At 36.7% G+C, this 17,806-nt stretch overlaps 1 protein-coding gene across 5 annotated transcripts in view; it reads right to left on the bottom strand.

Moving 5' to 3' along the window:
• PDE1A (phosphodiesterase 1A) overlaps positions 1 to 17,806 on the bottom strand; it is a 601,081-nt gene that overhangs the window by 24,522 nt on the left and 558,753 nt on the right. The window contains exon 14 of one of the 5 annotated variants that reach the window (XM_030916640.1): positions 3,466 to 3,865. The exons of 3 other annotated variants lie outside the window; for them this stretch is intronic. In XM_030916640.1, the coding sequence (XP_030772500.1) occupies positions 3,822 to 3,865 (44 nt within the window). In that variant the 3' untranslated portion in view covers positions 3,466 to 3,821. Of the gene's footprint in view, positions 1 to 3,465; positions 3,866 to 17,806 lie in introns of those variants that run through there. One more of the 5 variants, XM_010368696.2, reaches the window with a different exon arrangement.

Below are 17,806 nucleotides of genomic sequence, written 5' to 3'. Positions count from 1 at the left end.
TGTTACATATGAATACTCACCAAAAGGTGACCTCAGCACAGGAGGATGTTAATGATCAAGTGACTAGGATGACTCATTCTGTGGATACCAGTCAGCCTCCTCCTCCGTTACCATTGTCATTGCCCAATGAGCTCATGAACAAAGTGACCATGGTGGTAGGATCGAGGTGATTCATGGGCTCAGCAACATGGGCTTCCATTCACCAAGACTGATCTGGCTACTGCCTTGCCATAGACTGAGCACTCACAGACCAATAGTGAGCACTCAGAGGCCAACGGACTAAGTACTCAGAGACAAACAGTGAGCCCTAATATGGCATCATTCCCCAGGGCAGATTGATTCCATCAGACTACTTCCATCACAGAAGGGGCAGCATTTTGTCTTTACTGGCATAAACACTTACTATGGATATGGATTTGTCTTCCCTGCATACAATGCTATTGCCAAAACTACCATCTGTAGACTTATGTAATGGCTTATTCACCGCCATCCTATTCCACACAGCATTGCTTCTGACCAAGGAACTCACTTCACAAGGAAAAAGAGCAGCAGTCAGCTCATGCTCATAGAATTCACTGGTCTTAGCATGTTTCCCATTATGCTGAAGAAGCTGGCTTCTACAGTACCAGCTAGGTGACAATATTTTACAGGGCTGAGACAGATTTTTCCAGAAGGCTGTATATGTTCTGGATCAGCATCCAATATATGGTACTGTTTCTCCCGTAGCCAGGAATCATAGGTCTGGGAATCAATGGGTAGAAATGGAAGTAGAACTAATTACCATCACCCCTAGTGACCCACTAGCAAAATTTTTTCTCACTGTTCCTGCAACATTATGTTCTTCTGACCTAGTTCTGGAGGGAACTTGGTTCCAGAGGGAGGAATGCTTTTACTAGGAGACACAAAAATGATTCCGTTGAACTGGGAATTAAAACTGTGACTCGGCTGCTTTGGGTTCCTCATGATTCTTGAGTCAACAGGCTAAAAAGGGAGTTAGGGTGTTGGCTAGGGTGATTGATCTAGGCTACTAAGGGGAAATTGGCCTACTGCTCCACAATGGAGATAAAGAATAGTATTTCTGGAATACAGAAGATTCCTTAGAGCAGCTGTTAGTATTACCCTGCCCTGTGATGAAGGTCAATGGGAAACTACAACCACTCAATATAGGCTGGACTATGAATTGCCCAGACTCTTCAGGAATGAAGGTTTGGGTCGCCCTGCCGGGCAAAGAACCATGACGAGCTGAGGTGCTTACTGAAGGCAAAGGGAATATAGAATGGGTAGTAGAAGACATGTATAAATACCATATACAGCCATGTGGCCAGATACAGAAATGAGGACTGTAATTTTCATAAGTATTTCCTATTTTGTTAAGAATACATTTGTATGTATATTAACATGTCTTAAACAAGTATCTTTGTTTTCTTTTCTCTATTTTTCCTTTATCATGTAACGTAAGATTTATTGACAATATCAGCCTTTGAATGTTGTTAATTTTATAATTTTATATCAGATTTGAATTGCAGGAGATCCAAAGAGTAAACAACACTCATGAACTTTATCTTTTCTTCTGAGGATAGGATTAGTACATGTTGACTTGTAAACAGGATAGTTTTACCATGTTGGACAGAATTATGACCTTTTAATAGTCTTCATTTGGAGATTAGGTGTGGTTTAAAGAGGTGCATAATGGGTGCCAAGCTGGCAAGGGATAGACTTGTGATGGGTAATTTTGCGTACCAACTTGACTGGATTGAGGGATGCCTAGATGGCTAGTGAAGCATTGTTTTGCGGTGTGCCTAGGTGACTGTTTCCAGAGAAGATTAACCCATGAGTCAGTGGACTGAGAGAGAAGAAGACCTACCCTGAATGTGGGTGGGCACCATCCAATCAGCTGGGGGAGCAGCTGGGACAAAGGAGGTAGAAGAAGGGAGACACTCAGCTTGCTCTGGCTTTCTCTCTCTCCCTTTCTGAGTAGGAAACTTCCATCACAGAAGCTGCTGTTTATCCTCCTTCTCTTGGACATTCAGCTCCAAGTTCTTCAGCCTTTGGACCCTGAGACTTGTACAAACAGCCTCCTGGGAGCGGGGTGGTCTAAGGCCTTCAGCCTCAGGCTGGGGCTCCACTGTTCACATTCCTGGTTTCCAGGCTTTTGAATTTGGACTGAATCAAGCCACCAGCTTGCAGATGGCCCATCATGGGACTTTGCCTTTGTGACTGCATGAGGCAATTCTCCCTAATAAATTTCATTCCACATGTATTCCTTATTGTTTCCGTCCGTCTGGAGAACCTTGACTAATCTGATGATATTTTATAGACAAGTTTTCCACCTCCCATGAGAAGGCAAGGCCAGAGAGAAGAAATAAATATACTTATTTGTGAAATACATTATTCAGTACTGGACATCAGCTATTCTTAGCTAATTAATTATTGGAGTGCTCCTACTAATCTCGCTTAGTTAACTATTAAGTAAACTGATAATAGTAAAAGAAGATGTAGGAAAGCAGCTCTTAAAAACCAGACTTTTTCCAGGAAGAAATAACTTAGCTAACCTTAAGCTGAATTATGTAGAAAACAAGTCAATTTCAAATCCAACAAAAATAGTACAGTAAACCATATATGTTCTGAGAGACCAAAATAAATGCCCATTTATTAACTAAGATGAACCCTAAGGTTAAGGAAACAAAAGTTACTTCCAGGTTGAGTGTTGAGAGCTTGACTGTCATGGAAACTTCCTAAATTTCTACAGCTACAAGAAAAACCACACTCTTGCTAAACTCCCTAACAATAAGAGATATCAGAAAAATTGTCAGACACTTCCTAACTGATTTATAGCCCACACCACTACAACTTTAAGAAGACTGAGGGCCAATCTTACATTCTTTCCTGAGAAGTAACTGAAGATCTGAAACCAGTTTTGGCCAGCTTGCAGAGACTGTCCACAAACTGTCTTTGTATCCTATATTTCTTTAACAGAAAGAGCCAAATTCCTTCTCACTTTAATGCTAAATCCTCACCCCAGAATAAACATGGGATGTACATTACATATATGTTTACTCATTGGGCATGTGCTTGACTCTGCTCATAAATATGTATAGCTTTTTCCCCAAACCTGCTAAATATGTATGCCTCTATTGTGTAATACAGACTCTGTGAGGCATAAAAATCCAACTACCCTTTCCCTCTTTGAAGAGAGAGCATCTTTGGTACACACTGGAGACTGTCTCTTCCCAATTTGCAAACTGATATTGCCAGTAAAACTCATCTTTCTACTATTTCGCCAACCTGGTGGGTTTTTGGATGATACATTTCATCCCTGCCATTCACTCTTACTATAACATAAATATGTTTTCAAAGATATCTATACCTTAGGACAAATGGTAGAATTAATGTAAAAGATAATTTTTTTTAACAATTTGCACTACCTTTCTGATGGTTTAGAAAAGGGACAATCTAAGGTGAAAGCAGGTGGACTAGGCTTTATTGTAGAAATGACAAAATTAGCAATTAGTTGCTCAAAGAAAATTTATTGGCACTCGGTAAAGACAAATGCCACAAAATCCCATTGAAACAGATATTTGAAAGCACAAGGTGCTGATGTAGCCACTAGATGAATCTGTTTGATAGTGGTTGAGCCCGGTGAATTAAGGAGTTTACAGCTGTTATTTATATGGCTCATGATGCTTATTGTGCAATCTGCAAAAATGGATTCCCTTTCTCACACAGGACAAGGTAGATTTCCAGCAAGCATATCAAAATTGCCAAGTCTTTTGGTCAAATTAAAGCTGCCACCTTTTGCATGAGGTTTTACTTAAAGGTGTTTACTGATGGATAAACTCACGCGTCTGTGAACTGGTTCTTGCTTCTGAAAAAAAAAGGGGGTACTTATTTTAATAATTTAGAGAAAATGCTGTAAAGAAGTTGTGAAAAAAACGTAATTACCATTTATAATCAGCCATGTTTGTAAAAAATTACTGTGGTAAAATTATGAAGAGAAACATAATTGACATATTTTCTTTAATTTTTAATATACTTTGCTTTTGCTATTGAAACTTTTGTGATTCTTGTGTTCATCAGTGGTGATCTTAAGATGATTCTTTTTTTTATAATTCAACTTACTTTTTACTCTACTTGAATTATTGCCTGGATTCCTATAGGGTCCAACTCTAGTTGTTATCAACTAGAGCAGACACTCTCAGAATCTAATGAGAGATTATCTTGAAACCTATTAATATTGTCTGCTAACAAATAGTATGCAAATACTTGGATGTAGAATTTTATTATGTAAAGAAATGATATTCTAGCTGTGATTTATTTTCAAAATAAAATAGAATAAAATCATGTTTCCTTTTCCTTTCTCCACAGAAAATATCTTTCTCCTATTAAAAAAAATGCTGAAATATGCTAACAACAACAAAATTTCTGATTGAATTACAGACCTGGAAGGGCTAATGCTGTCACATAGGTTATAACATGATTTTCACGTGGAATTGTGCTCTATCATTCCTTAATCTCCTGAAAAGGCATCAAGAAAATTATTAAGTCTTGTGTGCATGTGTGTATGTGTATGTGTGTGTATCTGACAAGTTATAATCATTCCCAATATAATCTTAATTTTTTGTAATTTAATATAAAGATAATAAATAATTTCTTTAACTCATAAGCATTTGGTAAACTCATAAGCATTAAGATGAACTATAGAAGGACAATTTTGGCTACATGTGGGTTTTAGAACAATCCTAAACTCATTGAAATTAGGTTTCTTCTCTTTACTATTTACCAGACTTTATATTGATTCCATTTCTAGTTTAGTAGAGTTAGGGAAATACACTTTTAAGGAAAGAATATTGTACATTGAAAAAAACATACTGAAACATAAATGCTGAAAGTTACACCATAAGAATTAGTTATATTTATTTATTTGCACACAAATGTGGCATAGATTTTGTGTATCAACACAACAAATGTCATAAGCTCTGAGTGATACAACTAAATAATAGTAAAGACAGTATTGGCTAAAATTGTTAATCATAACAATGAGATATGAAACAGAGAAAGAAAAAAATCTGTAATACTCAATAAGGACCATCTGTTAGGGTTCCCATTAAACAAATGGGAGGGACAAAATGCATACCTTGGATGAAGAGGATTAGTGGAATCTCTGGAAATAACTTCTAATATCCTGACTATATCTAACTATGAGCAAACATCTCAGAGTTACTCCAAGACAGCTGAGCTTCACAGACCACCCCTACTCATAAATTTAGTATAGAGTACATCATCTGATAACTCATCTTCCTACCAACCTAGATCCTTTCTTGTCCTAGTCCTGCCACTCTTGGGAAAACATTTTATCATCACCAAGCCAGCTAATAATCTCTATGGGAATGCAGGCATGCTCCTTCTACCTTCTTTCTTACTTTTGTCATCCATGCAAATACAGTGGATGGGACACACACACACACACACACACACACACACACACACACACACACATTCTCCCTTTCTCTCTTTTTCATACACACACACAGACTCACACACACAATATCACTTAAAATATCCTTAAGTTCTGCTGCTGTCAGAATCCTTCCATCAGTAGATTTGGAACACACTTTTTGCTCTGGAGGGAAGTTTAGAGAATTTAACTAAACCAACCCATCACAATTAACTTATAGAACGATACAGGTTACTGATTTTGAATTTGAGCAACGTAGATGAAAAGCCCCACCTTTTCAAAAATTAATTTTGTGATGTTAGACAAATAATTTAGCTTCTCTGAGTGAGCTTCACTTTTGTCAGACTAAAATTCTTTTGTTGTACAGTTAGCTGTAATTTTTTTGTATAGATGGCCAATGGGTGAATAAATAAATGATATAAAATTTCACTCCCAAATTCATAATTTTCAACTTTTAAAAATAAAAATATCTGTGAGATATAACTAATCTTATGAGCACATTTGTAAGCTCATCGGATAAATTGTGCTAAGATTAAACAGAAGTAGATTTGATGAAGCAATTATGCTAGTCTTTGGGGTAAGGTTTCACAGGAAACTCTTTCCTCTTTCTGTCTTTACTCCTACCATGTAGCTATACCATAGAATTTTCCGTGTGCTATATGAAACTGTGAAAAGAAATGAGAAAGTTAGATTCGTTTGTAATACATGTATACACCTGTGATGCTGGAGACTTACTTCACTGCCTTAGACCTCAGTTCTCACCTTGGATTTAGATATGATAATATCTAAATTGTAGGGCTATTTGTCTGACTAAATGGGATAGTGACTGTAATAAAACTCAAGTGTATTTCCTGGAACATAAATATGTAGTTAGTATAATATGAATCTACATTTGATTTGGCGTTAACACCAACATAATTACAAAGACTATTTACAATACATAATACACAATATTGCATTTTAAGAATATAAACAATATAGAAAGTTTAATTAGTGAACTATCATGATATATTAAAATACTATGCTAATCGTAAGGCAAATTTGATCTTCTAATAATGTTAATACTTTCCCATCAATTTTAAATGTTTCTCTTCTAGTGAAAAACGCTTCTAGTTTTGTTTTTAAATTTTTTAACCAGTGATATAAAACCTATTCCCATTTTTTTGTTTCCTACTGAGAAAATTTATGAGCTTTTCTAGCGAAAACATAATTTAAATAAACCATAAAATGTTAAAAAATAAAGCAACCATCTAACTCCGTAACTCATGTGATATTTTCTAATTACAAATGTAGGTCATAGGTACAGTGATTAAGATTTTGAAAAATGTCCTGAGGGTAATGAGGAAATTAATATATTTAGCAATTCTAATTAAGTTGAAAATAACAGACAAATCATGATCAACCCAGACAATATGCAGCATTGCATATTATGTAGGGTACATGATTTTTGTTTGAAGAATTATAGATGTCATTTTAGGGAAACCATCAGGCTTTTCCTTTGTTGAATTGATTAATCTTTAGACCAGAACTAAATTGTTCTGAAAAATTGGGAGTATTTTAGAAGGAGAATGAGAAGAGAGATGGACAGAAACGTGAAATCAAGAGGAACAGAAACCTATAGGTTTTGGAGAGAGAAGAGAAGAGTGGTGACAAAAGAAAGGATTTCTATTCTTCAAGGTGTAAGGTTAAGACAACAGAGCTTCCAATAATTTGGAAGTACTTTTAGTACTTGGAACTGGGCCATTATTGGGGGTATACGACAAAGTCTTGAGTCTGTCCTTGGTGTGAGGACATGAACCCATGAACCCAGTCAAATTCTGGTCACACATCAAACTCCTATTAGATGAGAGTGGCACCAGAATGAGAGAACTGTCTCTGAGAGCTGTTCCATACCTTGTACCCAAAGACTTTAGCTTACTCTGCCCCATCATCTCTGTTCGACAGTGCAACATCCAACCCAATACTCCCTTCCCCATTATTACCTCTACTTCCCAAATTTCCATACTTCTTGTCTCAGAGTTTTCAGAAGCCACAAAACTCCCATGCACTCTTGCATGTATTACTTATATTGCAAAGTACAATTAGAGCAAGTGACTAGGTTTGAGGTATCAGAAAACATAGCAAACGCAGACATAAAACATGAGGAGAAACTTTTGGGGAACAACCCTTACATTCAGTTTGCCCTTTTGTGATTTATTAGATTTTTAATGTCATTTAGCTAACAAACAAAAGCATAGTACCAAATAGTGGGTAATACTATTTCATTTATGTGGACTCACCATTAACATCAGACTTCCACACAGTGGAACCAACTTTCCTCTAATCAACATTGACAGAGCTCTTACCTAGCCCTGAGTAGGAGGCACCAGAAATCTGATGCTGAGCACCTCTTGAGTTCTGCTCTCAAGAAAAAAGATGATAGGCATTTGTTTGCACTGGTACATAGGGGGTCTCTATAAATATTTTTGTAATGACTTGATTAGTGGTTCTCAACCTTTTGTCAAAATCCATAGTTTTTACATTTGAAACATACTCCAATCATATCTCATAATACACAGTGGCTCTCATTGCATAGAGAAATGGTGCATGTACCCAAAGCAGAATACCAGAACCTTGATAAGGCATGTGTAGTTATGTGTCCTGTCTAGCTCCACTCTTACTAGAACTCTAATTTGAGTAGGCCTCCTGCAAATGCATTTCTCACTTCTTATTTTGAGAATGCAAGGTAGAATATGATAAGCAGTCTAACTACACTACAGTATGAAAGAGACAGCTATGTTTATAAAACTAAGTGATAGGCTTCTTGGAGAAGATGGCATTTTAATTGAATCTTGGAAAACAGGTAGGATTTTAATAAGCAGAATGGAGGAGGGGGCCCAGGAAGAGCATTCTATGAGGAGGGAAGAACAAAACCGAAGGTAGAGACATAGGAAAACATAGGCGTAGCTAGACTTCAAGTAGTGTGAAGAGTAACCTCATATTCCAGGACCAGTCATGACCTTGTCCACTGGTCTTCCCAGGAGTAGAGAGCAAACATTCCAGGGTACGGCAGTATGAACCAAGATATAGATATCATGCGGGATAGACACAATGGAACTGTCCTATCCTTAGATGGATATAACTACAAAGGTTCCCATTGCCATTTCCTGACTTCATCCTGCCAAGGTGAAGCTGGCTCAGATTTAGATCTGTTCTTGGCTTATCCTGACCATGAGCTGATATTTCCTGCTCTTCCCCTACACGTCCTGTTGCACTGATTTAAATGCACAAAAGTGTTCTACCTGGACCTTCCTCTGTGAACTGGAGAAAGGTCATGTTGAACTTTAAAAAATAGTAGTCCAGATCGTGCTGATAGGCTGCCCAGGTTGAAAACTATTGAGTTATACCTTTGTAATAAAGGAATGAGTGAATGAATGGATAACACACAAGCACACACTCACCATTCAAACAATTATTTAAGCTCTTCTAGGGTTAAGTGACTCTGAATATCGCTTCTTAGAACTTCATGATTCTTATCTTCTGAAAGTTCCACTCTATCAAATGCATACTCCTGCACTATTGTACTGCTAACATGATGTAGAACATGACCTGAAGACAAAGCTGAAGAGGTTAAATTGGAAATAAGAACAATAAAGGAAATGTATAATATAATAATTCATTTAATTTACTAATAATTTAAAATATATAAAATTACTAACATGATCTCATTTAAACTTCTAATTGCATTTTGAACTATAATTAGAGAATGATAGCAAGCTCTAGTTTTTATTTCTGAAAGACTTTGTTTTCCTCTGTTTGATTATTTGTCCCTTTTGATATCTAAAATGTATACGTATATTCTCTCAGAATTGCTTAGGATTCAGTTCTGGGAACTTAGAAGTTATAATGTAAAGTGAGGTAGGCTTTACATGAAGGGTTTTGATTGAATTAAAAAGATAGTGGAAAGGAATAGCAAATATTTTACGAACACATGCCTTATAAACACAACTTTTTAAAGTAATTCAATACAAAGCAACATTGACATGTTTTTGTTACTTTCAAAAAATCAATTTTTATTTTCTCTAAGCAACAGATGTGGAAGAGTGAGGCCCACTGGTGAGTACTAATAAGCACTGCTGGCAAATAAAAAAAAAAAAAAATGTGCTCAGAAAGCTCACAGAGACACATGAGATAAAAACTACAGATAAATACCACAGGGGAATGTAGGTCTTTGAGAGTCACTGCTCTGTAACTGGTTTGAGTGGGGTGCCAAGGCTAACACTGCTATTCATTCTCCCTGAGCAGCTTGTTATCTAGCAGTACTAAACGTGATTTGAAAATATTCACTGAAAAAGCCTCTCTAAGTGTCCACAGAATCAGAGCTTGGGAATGGAGCCAGAAGCCATTCAGCCTTATTTCCCGATGACGTCCATGGACGCAGACCTAGGTTTTTCACAGAGAAGCAAAGGAGGAATATAAAGGCGGTACTCAGATTGACTACTTGTTTATTATTTCAATAACAACTTTTTCACATCCTCTGAAAGCAAAAGGAAGACTCGGCTTGATTCAAACTGTGATACTTTTCAGAGGGAGCAAGAGAAACTCTGAGAGTCAATCGGGAGGGTGAAACAACTGTTTCTTGCATTTATTTTAAAAGTTCTCTACATTACACACTGTACAGAAAGAAGGGCAAATTCACTATTTATACTCTGTTACAGTCCTCAAGTTTTTAAGCTGGCTTTTATAATCCTTTAAGTATTTCCTTGGAAGAAATAGTTTACATAATTCAATTAACACCTTAAGATTGTTCTACACGTTGCATAAAACAGAACAGGCTATCTCATTTGTTTTATATTTATTTTTATTATAGTTTAAGTTCTGGGATACATGTGCAGAATGTGTAGGTTTGTTACAGAGGTATACACATGCCATGGTGGTTGGCTGCACCCATCAATCCGTCATCTACATTAGGTATTTCTCTTAATGCTATCCCTCCCCTAGTCCCCCACCCTCTGACAGGCCCTGGTGTATGATGTTCCCTTCCCTGTGTCCATGTGTTCTCATTGTTCAGCTCCCACTTATGAGTGATAACATGCTGTATTTGGTTTTCTGTTCCTGTGTTAGTTTGCTGAGAATGATGGTTTCCAGCTTCATCCAAGTTCCTGCAAAGGACATGAACTCATCCTTTTTAATGGCTGCATAGTATTCCATTGGGTATATGTGCCACATTTTCTTAATCCAGTTTATCATTGATGGTCATTTGGGTTGGTTCCAAGTCTTTGCTATTGTGAACAGTGCTACAATAAACATACAAGTGCGTGTATCTTTATAGTAGAATGATTTATAACCCTTTGGGTACATACCCAGTAATGGGAATGCTGGGTCAAATGGTGTTTCTAGTTCTAGATCCTTGAGGAATCGCCACATTGTCTTCCACAATGATTGAACTAATTTACACTCCCACCAACAGTGTAAAAGCATTCCTATTTCTCCACATCCTCTCTAGTATCTGTTGTTTCCTGATTTTTTAATGATCGCCATTCTAACTGGTGTGAGATGGTATCTCATTGTGGTTTTGCTTTGTGTTTCTCTAATGACCAGTGATGATGAGTTTTTTTTCGTATGTTTGTTGGCCACATAAATGTCTTCCTTTGAAAAGTGTCTGTTCGTATCCTTCACCCACTTTTTGATGGGGTTGTTTGTTTGTTTGTAAATTTGTTTAAGTTCTTTATAGTTTCTGGATATTAACCCTTTGTCAGGTGGATAGATTGCAAAAATTTTCTCCCATTCTGTACATTGTCTGTTCACTCTGATGGTAGTTTCTTTTGATGATAGTTTCTTTTGCTATGCAGAAGCTCTTTAGTTTTGTATAAAGTGTAAGGAAGGGGTCCAGTTTCAGTTTTCTGCATATGGCTAGCCAGTTTTCCCAACACCATTTATTAAATAAGGAATCCTTTCCCTATTGCTTTTGTGAGGGTTGTCAAAGATCAGATGGTTGTAGACGTGTGGCGTTATTTCTGAGGCCTCTGTTCTGTTCCATTGGTCTATATATCTGTTTTGGTACCAGTTCCATGCTGTTGTGATTACTGTAGCCTTGTAGTATAGTTTGAAGTCAGGTAGCGTGACGCCTCCAGCTTTGTTCTTTCATTCGGATTTCCCCATAATAAAAAATGTCTCTTTTGTTGCTCAGTTTCCTCCTGAAATATGTCTTTGACATTATTCACCTCAATGGGTATAAACTTATGCATTTAATTTGTATCACATGATTCAGTTCCATCACATTAAATCACTTAATTAAAAGAAATTATAAGAAATTATAATTAATTATAATTAAAATTATATAATTAAATTATAATAATTGATAGAAATTATAATAAATTAAAAGAAATTATAATTAAAAGAAAAAATAAGCTTCTAATCTTTTTTCTGTAAAGTGATGCAACATACTTGATAAATGTTCTTTGAATAATAATTTTTAAATACACTTAATTTAGTAATCATTGTTTTTCACTTCTCTCCTGAAACAACTGCAAAAGCTTATTGTGTGTCCTGATGAGCTGATACTGTGAATTATTAGCTGATCTGGTTTTGTTTCTTCTTGTTTGTTATCACAGGCTCATGCCTATTTAGACAAGGAGACACAGGGGTTGTTACCAAGCTACCCCAGAAACAAAGGCATCTATCCTTTGTCTTCAAATTCAAAAGCCACATCCATGCATGGCTAAAAGGTTTTGGAAAATACTTAATCAAGTTCTACCTTGCCACTCATACTTGCAGAGGGGATCCAGGTTTCTCACTCCCTGGACATGGATCTAGGTTTTCCCCAAGAGAAGCAAAAAGGGGTATGAAGGTGCCTTTGAAATTGGAGGAGGGAAAAGTTTAACTCCTTACCCTTCCAGTGACATTTTTTTCACCCCCTATGAAACCAAAAGTAAGGTGTAAGGGAGAAAAGAGTTGGAAGATTCAAGAGACTTAGACAGTTACAGTCTCTGAGACGGGACCTGCTCTCTGAATTTGGCCATCCCTGTGCGTTTTGAGTTATTTCCGAGAGGAAAGCAAGAAAGAATTCTGAGAAAAAGTCAGGGATCCAGGGGTTAGAGAAGATCTTTGTCATGTTCCCTTATCCAGCATTCTGAACAAGGTGGGTGTTCTCAGCGTGCAAGGAATAGAGGAGGGGCGGTTGTGTAGAATGTCAGGGCAGGAGAGCCTGAGAGAGCCAGAAGGTAATACAAGCCAAAAACCAGTGGGGGCTGTCTGTCTGGAAAGATGAGAGAGAGGCCAGAGGTCAAGCAAGGACCTGATGCTCATCCAAAATCCATTAATACCACGACGCTAGTCCCCAGGGACTGCAACACCATCTAAAGGAGGAGGAAAGAGAGGTCAGAAACACTGGATTGACCAGGGTTACTCTGATTCAGTCAAAACACTTAAATGATAAGCTTTATTTTCTTCAAACAGGTAGCATAGGGACATAGCTAGAAACTATGGTCATAGAGAAATAATGAAAGGTATATTATTTATGCACCTGATATGTTGCCTAAGGATATGATATGTACAGACTTAAACAAAATACTAATATTTAAAAAATGTTTGCGCAGTTTTGGATTTTTTTCCTGTCTCATGTTTTCTGCAAAATCCAAAAAATTCCTGCTGAAACAGAACAACATTTGTGTTGTCATGGATAAATTTTAAAAAGCATCTTGTTGAGTGGAAAGCAATTCATAAAGGAATATATATGGCACAGTTCCATTTATACTGTTTTAAAACAGACAAAACTAAACTATACATTGTTTAAAATTATACAGCGGTATAACAGCTTAAAAAAAGAATGATTATCACAAAATTCAAAATAGTAATTAGCTCATAGGTGGAAGAGATGGAAATAAATGATTACAGAAGGCATAGAGAGGACTCCAAGGGCATGGCAAGATCATATATTTCGTATTTTGGGGTCTAGATGGTAGATTTTCTACCTCTCTCCTTCTTTCTTCCCTTCTCTTCCTTTCTCTACCCCCTCCTCTCTCTCTCTCCCTCCCTCTTGCTCTCTCTCTCTCTCTTTCTTCCCCACCTACTGCAGATAATCATTTGAATTCCTACTTTGTGCCAGTCTCTGTTCAAAGAGCTTGGGATACATCAGAGATAGAAACAAACATCCTTTTTTAAATGAACCTTATTTTTAAGGGGTGAAACAGATAATAAAAATGAAGCATAATAGGTCAACTATTTATAAGCTAGACAGGAATAAATGCCATGGGAAAGTACTTGAGGAGGAAATCAGAAGGGCAAGGGAGGGCTGTGGGTGGAATTTGAAATTTTTTGCCAGCCTTGTTGACAAGGTTACAATGTAAGCTAGACTTGAAGGAGGACAGGGAAGCAGTCTCGTAGTATTTGGGGGTAAAATGTTTCTGACAGAGAAATGCTATAAAAACTCCTACAGCAGGAAATACCTGATGTGTGGAAATAAAGACGAGAAGGAAACAGTGTGGAGGTTAACGTGGCTGGGGTAGGTACAAAAGCCAGCGAGGGGAGGATAAACGGGAAATAGAATAAGCCAGATAAGGAGTTGGAGACAGACATGGCTCATACAGGGCCTTGTGGACAGCAGTGTGGTGCAGCTGGCCCCTACAGGCTCATCAGATCGGATTGTTACTTTTCAGGAATTTTTGCAAGCTGGTTGTTAAAGACATTCATTATTAAAAATTAAATTACATAAGTTTAGAATTAAATAAATTATATTTAAAAGAAAGATAATAAATGTTTATTAGTAAAACTCACCATTGCCTAATTATTTTGAGGCATGGTACTGTTATCTATGTTTTGAGGTTAAGACATGTCCTGATATGTCTGCCATATCTGTATGATGGAAATATATGATGTGCACATCTTTTCCCAACTCCACGCTCAGACACATCATATTGATAGCTTGAAAATGGTCATGATGGGAGTGTTTACACCATGGATATCATCAAAAGTTATGGATCAAGTCTTAACTTATTGTTTTATTATTGTTTAAAATGATGGAGATAATGTTTAAAATAGAGATTAAATTTAAACTTGTATCATATCTTTAGCTATTACATTATAAATAGCATATGATTTGAGAAAGTTTTCTAGTATTCAAAACCAGTATCAAATCAAATGACCAAGGAGTTGTTTCCATTTTTGATGCACAAGTCAAGTTCTGACCTATGTCTTCTATGCTTTCATCATATTTTTAGAGACAGGGTATCTCTGTGGTGCTCAGACTGGTCTTGAACTTCTGGCCTCAGCCTCCCAAAGCACTAGGATTGTAAGCATGGATAACTGTGCCTGGCCTTTAACAGTTTTTTTCCAGGGACTGGGCCTCACTCTGTTGCCTAGGCTGGAATGCAGTGGTGCAATCATGGCTCACTGTATCCTGGAACTCCTGGGCTCAAGTGATCCTCCTGCCTTGGCCTCTGTAGTCACTGGGATTGCAGGTATGCACTACCACACCTGGTTCTATACTTCTGGCATAAATGAAATATCAACCAACATTCATTTCTAAACTATACTCATTTTTCAGTAGCAATCATAAATGACTATGGACAAAATAATTTGGCAAAAGTCAACAAAAAGCATTCTTTGAGAATCAGCTATATAAAATTTACAATAAAGGCTATTGCATATTTTATTATTATTATTATAAATTATACGTGATACATTCTTTTTATCAGTAAAATATATAATAAACTTGCATATATGAATGTTTTGTGTGCATGCGCACACACACACACGCGCGCGTGCACACACACATATATACAGGCCACTAATGAACATGAGCTACATTTATGTGACCCTATAAAATTTAGACATTGCTTTTCTGTATATGATTTCCTTTGTTATTAGGGGGTATTTATCATCCTACTGGTCCAGTATAGGCAAAAGTGCTCTAATTTTTTCCTCAATTCCATAGGTATCTTCCTCTCAAAGCTGCTTCTTAGATCTTCAAGAGTCTGGAGCAAACTGGTGATTGGTCAAGGATTCATGAGAATGTCTGCTTCCTTGAGTAGTGAACTTTCATTATGGTCAATGTTATTGTCTCCATAATTACATATGTTGAGGCCAAGAAAGCTTACATGATTTACCTGGGACTTTATGGGTGGAAATAGAAGGGAGGGAGAATTCTCATTATTGCTCTCCACCTGCCTCACTAGAAGAATAGCCATGCACCCGCTTAAAATCTCCTGTTAGCTCTTCAGCAGTGCAGAAAAGGGTGCAGACTTAAGATACTGAGAAATGCTGAACTGATGAAAACATTTTCCTCACCGTAAGTGGATAAAATTAAGCAAAAAAGGAAACAGTTGGGGGATGATGAAAAGCATTGTTTTACTTTTTGAAAAGCCCCTTGTCAAAAATGTGTCTACATACAACATTCTTAGACAGATCTTCCAAGCTCCTTAATAGAAGAGTTACTGAATAAAATTCTTCTTTAAAAAAGTTTTGTTATTATTGATGACCCAGGAGCCTCATACCTTGGAGCCTAAGGATCTACAATCTCTCACTGCTCTAGGACTAGGGAGATGTTTCTGTGATATCTGTGAAATATAGCTTAAGGGTTAATATGATGATGACCAAACATCTGGAATTCTCTTCAAAGCCTGGATGCTTAATTAATATTCCAAAGTGCTAAACATCATATGACCTGCTTATTTTCATCTCAATGCAATTGTAATAAAGAAACTTTCATTTTCAGCATATAAGACTAGAAGTGGTAGGTACTGGAAAATTAAAATGGTAATATCTGATACTCACTGACTTTAAAATTGATGACTATTTTAGTAGATGTACTTTAATAGCTTATCATTTTTAAAATGTTATGCAATATTTCATGTGTATGAATGAATTATGTATGCATATATAAAGCACATATGTCAGACATAATCATAATGATAAAATGAACTTTTGTGTGTCTAGTGCCCAATCTAGAAAGTAAAATTCTACTTATTTCTAAATAAAAAACTCATCCTACTCCCTAGAACCATTCTGAATATTTCAAAAAAAGTCCTTTAGTTTTATCATATACATATTCTAAAACCTATTCTTTAGTTTTTAAACTTTCTACAAATGGAATCTTGCTATATTTCAGCAGTTTGCTTACTTTTTAAAATTTTACTTTAAGTTCTGGGATATATGTGCAGAATGTGCAGGTTACGTAGGTATACATGTGCCATGGTGATTTGCTGCACCTATCAACCCATCATCTAGGTTTTAAGCCCTGCATGCATCAAGTATTTGTCCTAATGTTCTCCCTCTCCCTGCCCCCCACTCCCTGACAAGCCCTGGTGTGTATTATTCCTCTCCCTGTGTCCATGTGTTCTCACTGTTCAATTCCCACTGTGAGTGAGAACATGTGGTGTTTGATTTTCTGTTCCTGTGTTAGTTTGATGAGGATGATGGCTCCCAGCTTCATCCATGTCCCTGCAAAAGACATGATCTCATTCTTTTTTATGGCTTCATAGTATTCCATGGTGTATATGTACCACGTTTTCTTTAACCAATCTGTAATTGATGGGCATTTTGGTTGATTCCATGTCTTTGCTAGATGGGTAGATTGCAAATATTTTCTCCCATTCTGTAGGTTGCCTATTCACTCTGATGATAGTTTCTTTTGCAATGCAGAAGCTCTTTAGTTTAGTTAGATCCCATTTGTCAATTTTGGCTTTTGTTGCAATTGCTTTTGGTGTTTTTGTCATGAAGTCTTTGCCCATGCCTATGTCCTGAATGGTATTGCCTAGGTTTTCTTTCAGGGTTTTTATGGTTTTGGGTTTTACATTTAAGTCCTTAATCCATCTTGAGTTAATTTTTGTATAAGGTGTAAGGAAAGAGTTCAGTTTCAGTTTTCTGTATATGGCTAGCCAGTTTTCCCAGCACCATTTATTAAATAGGAAATCCTTTTCCCATTGCTTGTTTTTGTCAGGATTGTTGAAGATCAGATGGTTGTAGATGTATGGTATTATTTCCGAGGGCTCTATTCTGTTCCATTGGTCTATATATTTGTTTTGGTACCAGTACCAGGCTGTTTTGGTTACCATAGTCTTGTAGTATAGTTTGAAGTCAGGTAGTGTGATGTCTCCAGCTTTGTTCTTTTTGCTCAGGATTGTCTTAGCTATATGGACTCCTTTTTGGTTCTATATAAAATTTAAAGTAGTTTTTTCTAATTCTGTGAAGAATGTCAATGGTAGTTTGATGGAAATAGCATTGAATCTATAAATTTCTTTGGGTAGTATGGCCATTTTCATGATATTGGTTCTTCTTATCCATGAGTATGGTATGATTTTCCATTTGTTTGTGTCCTCTTTTTTCCTTGAAGAATGGTTTGTAGTTCTCCTTGAACAGGTCCTTCACATCCCT

Source organism: Rhinopithecus roxellana, chromosome 14 (genome assembly GCF_007565055.1).
Source record: "Rhinopithecus roxellana isolate Shanxi Qingling chromosome 14, ASM756505v1, whole genome shotgun sequence".
NCBI lineage: Eukaryota > Metazoa > Chordata > Mammalia > Primates > Cercopithecidae > Rhinopithecus > Rhinopithecus roxellana.
The sequence above is the reverse complement of the archived record's forward strand: the minus strand, read 5'-3'. Positions and strand labels throughout refer to the sequence as shown.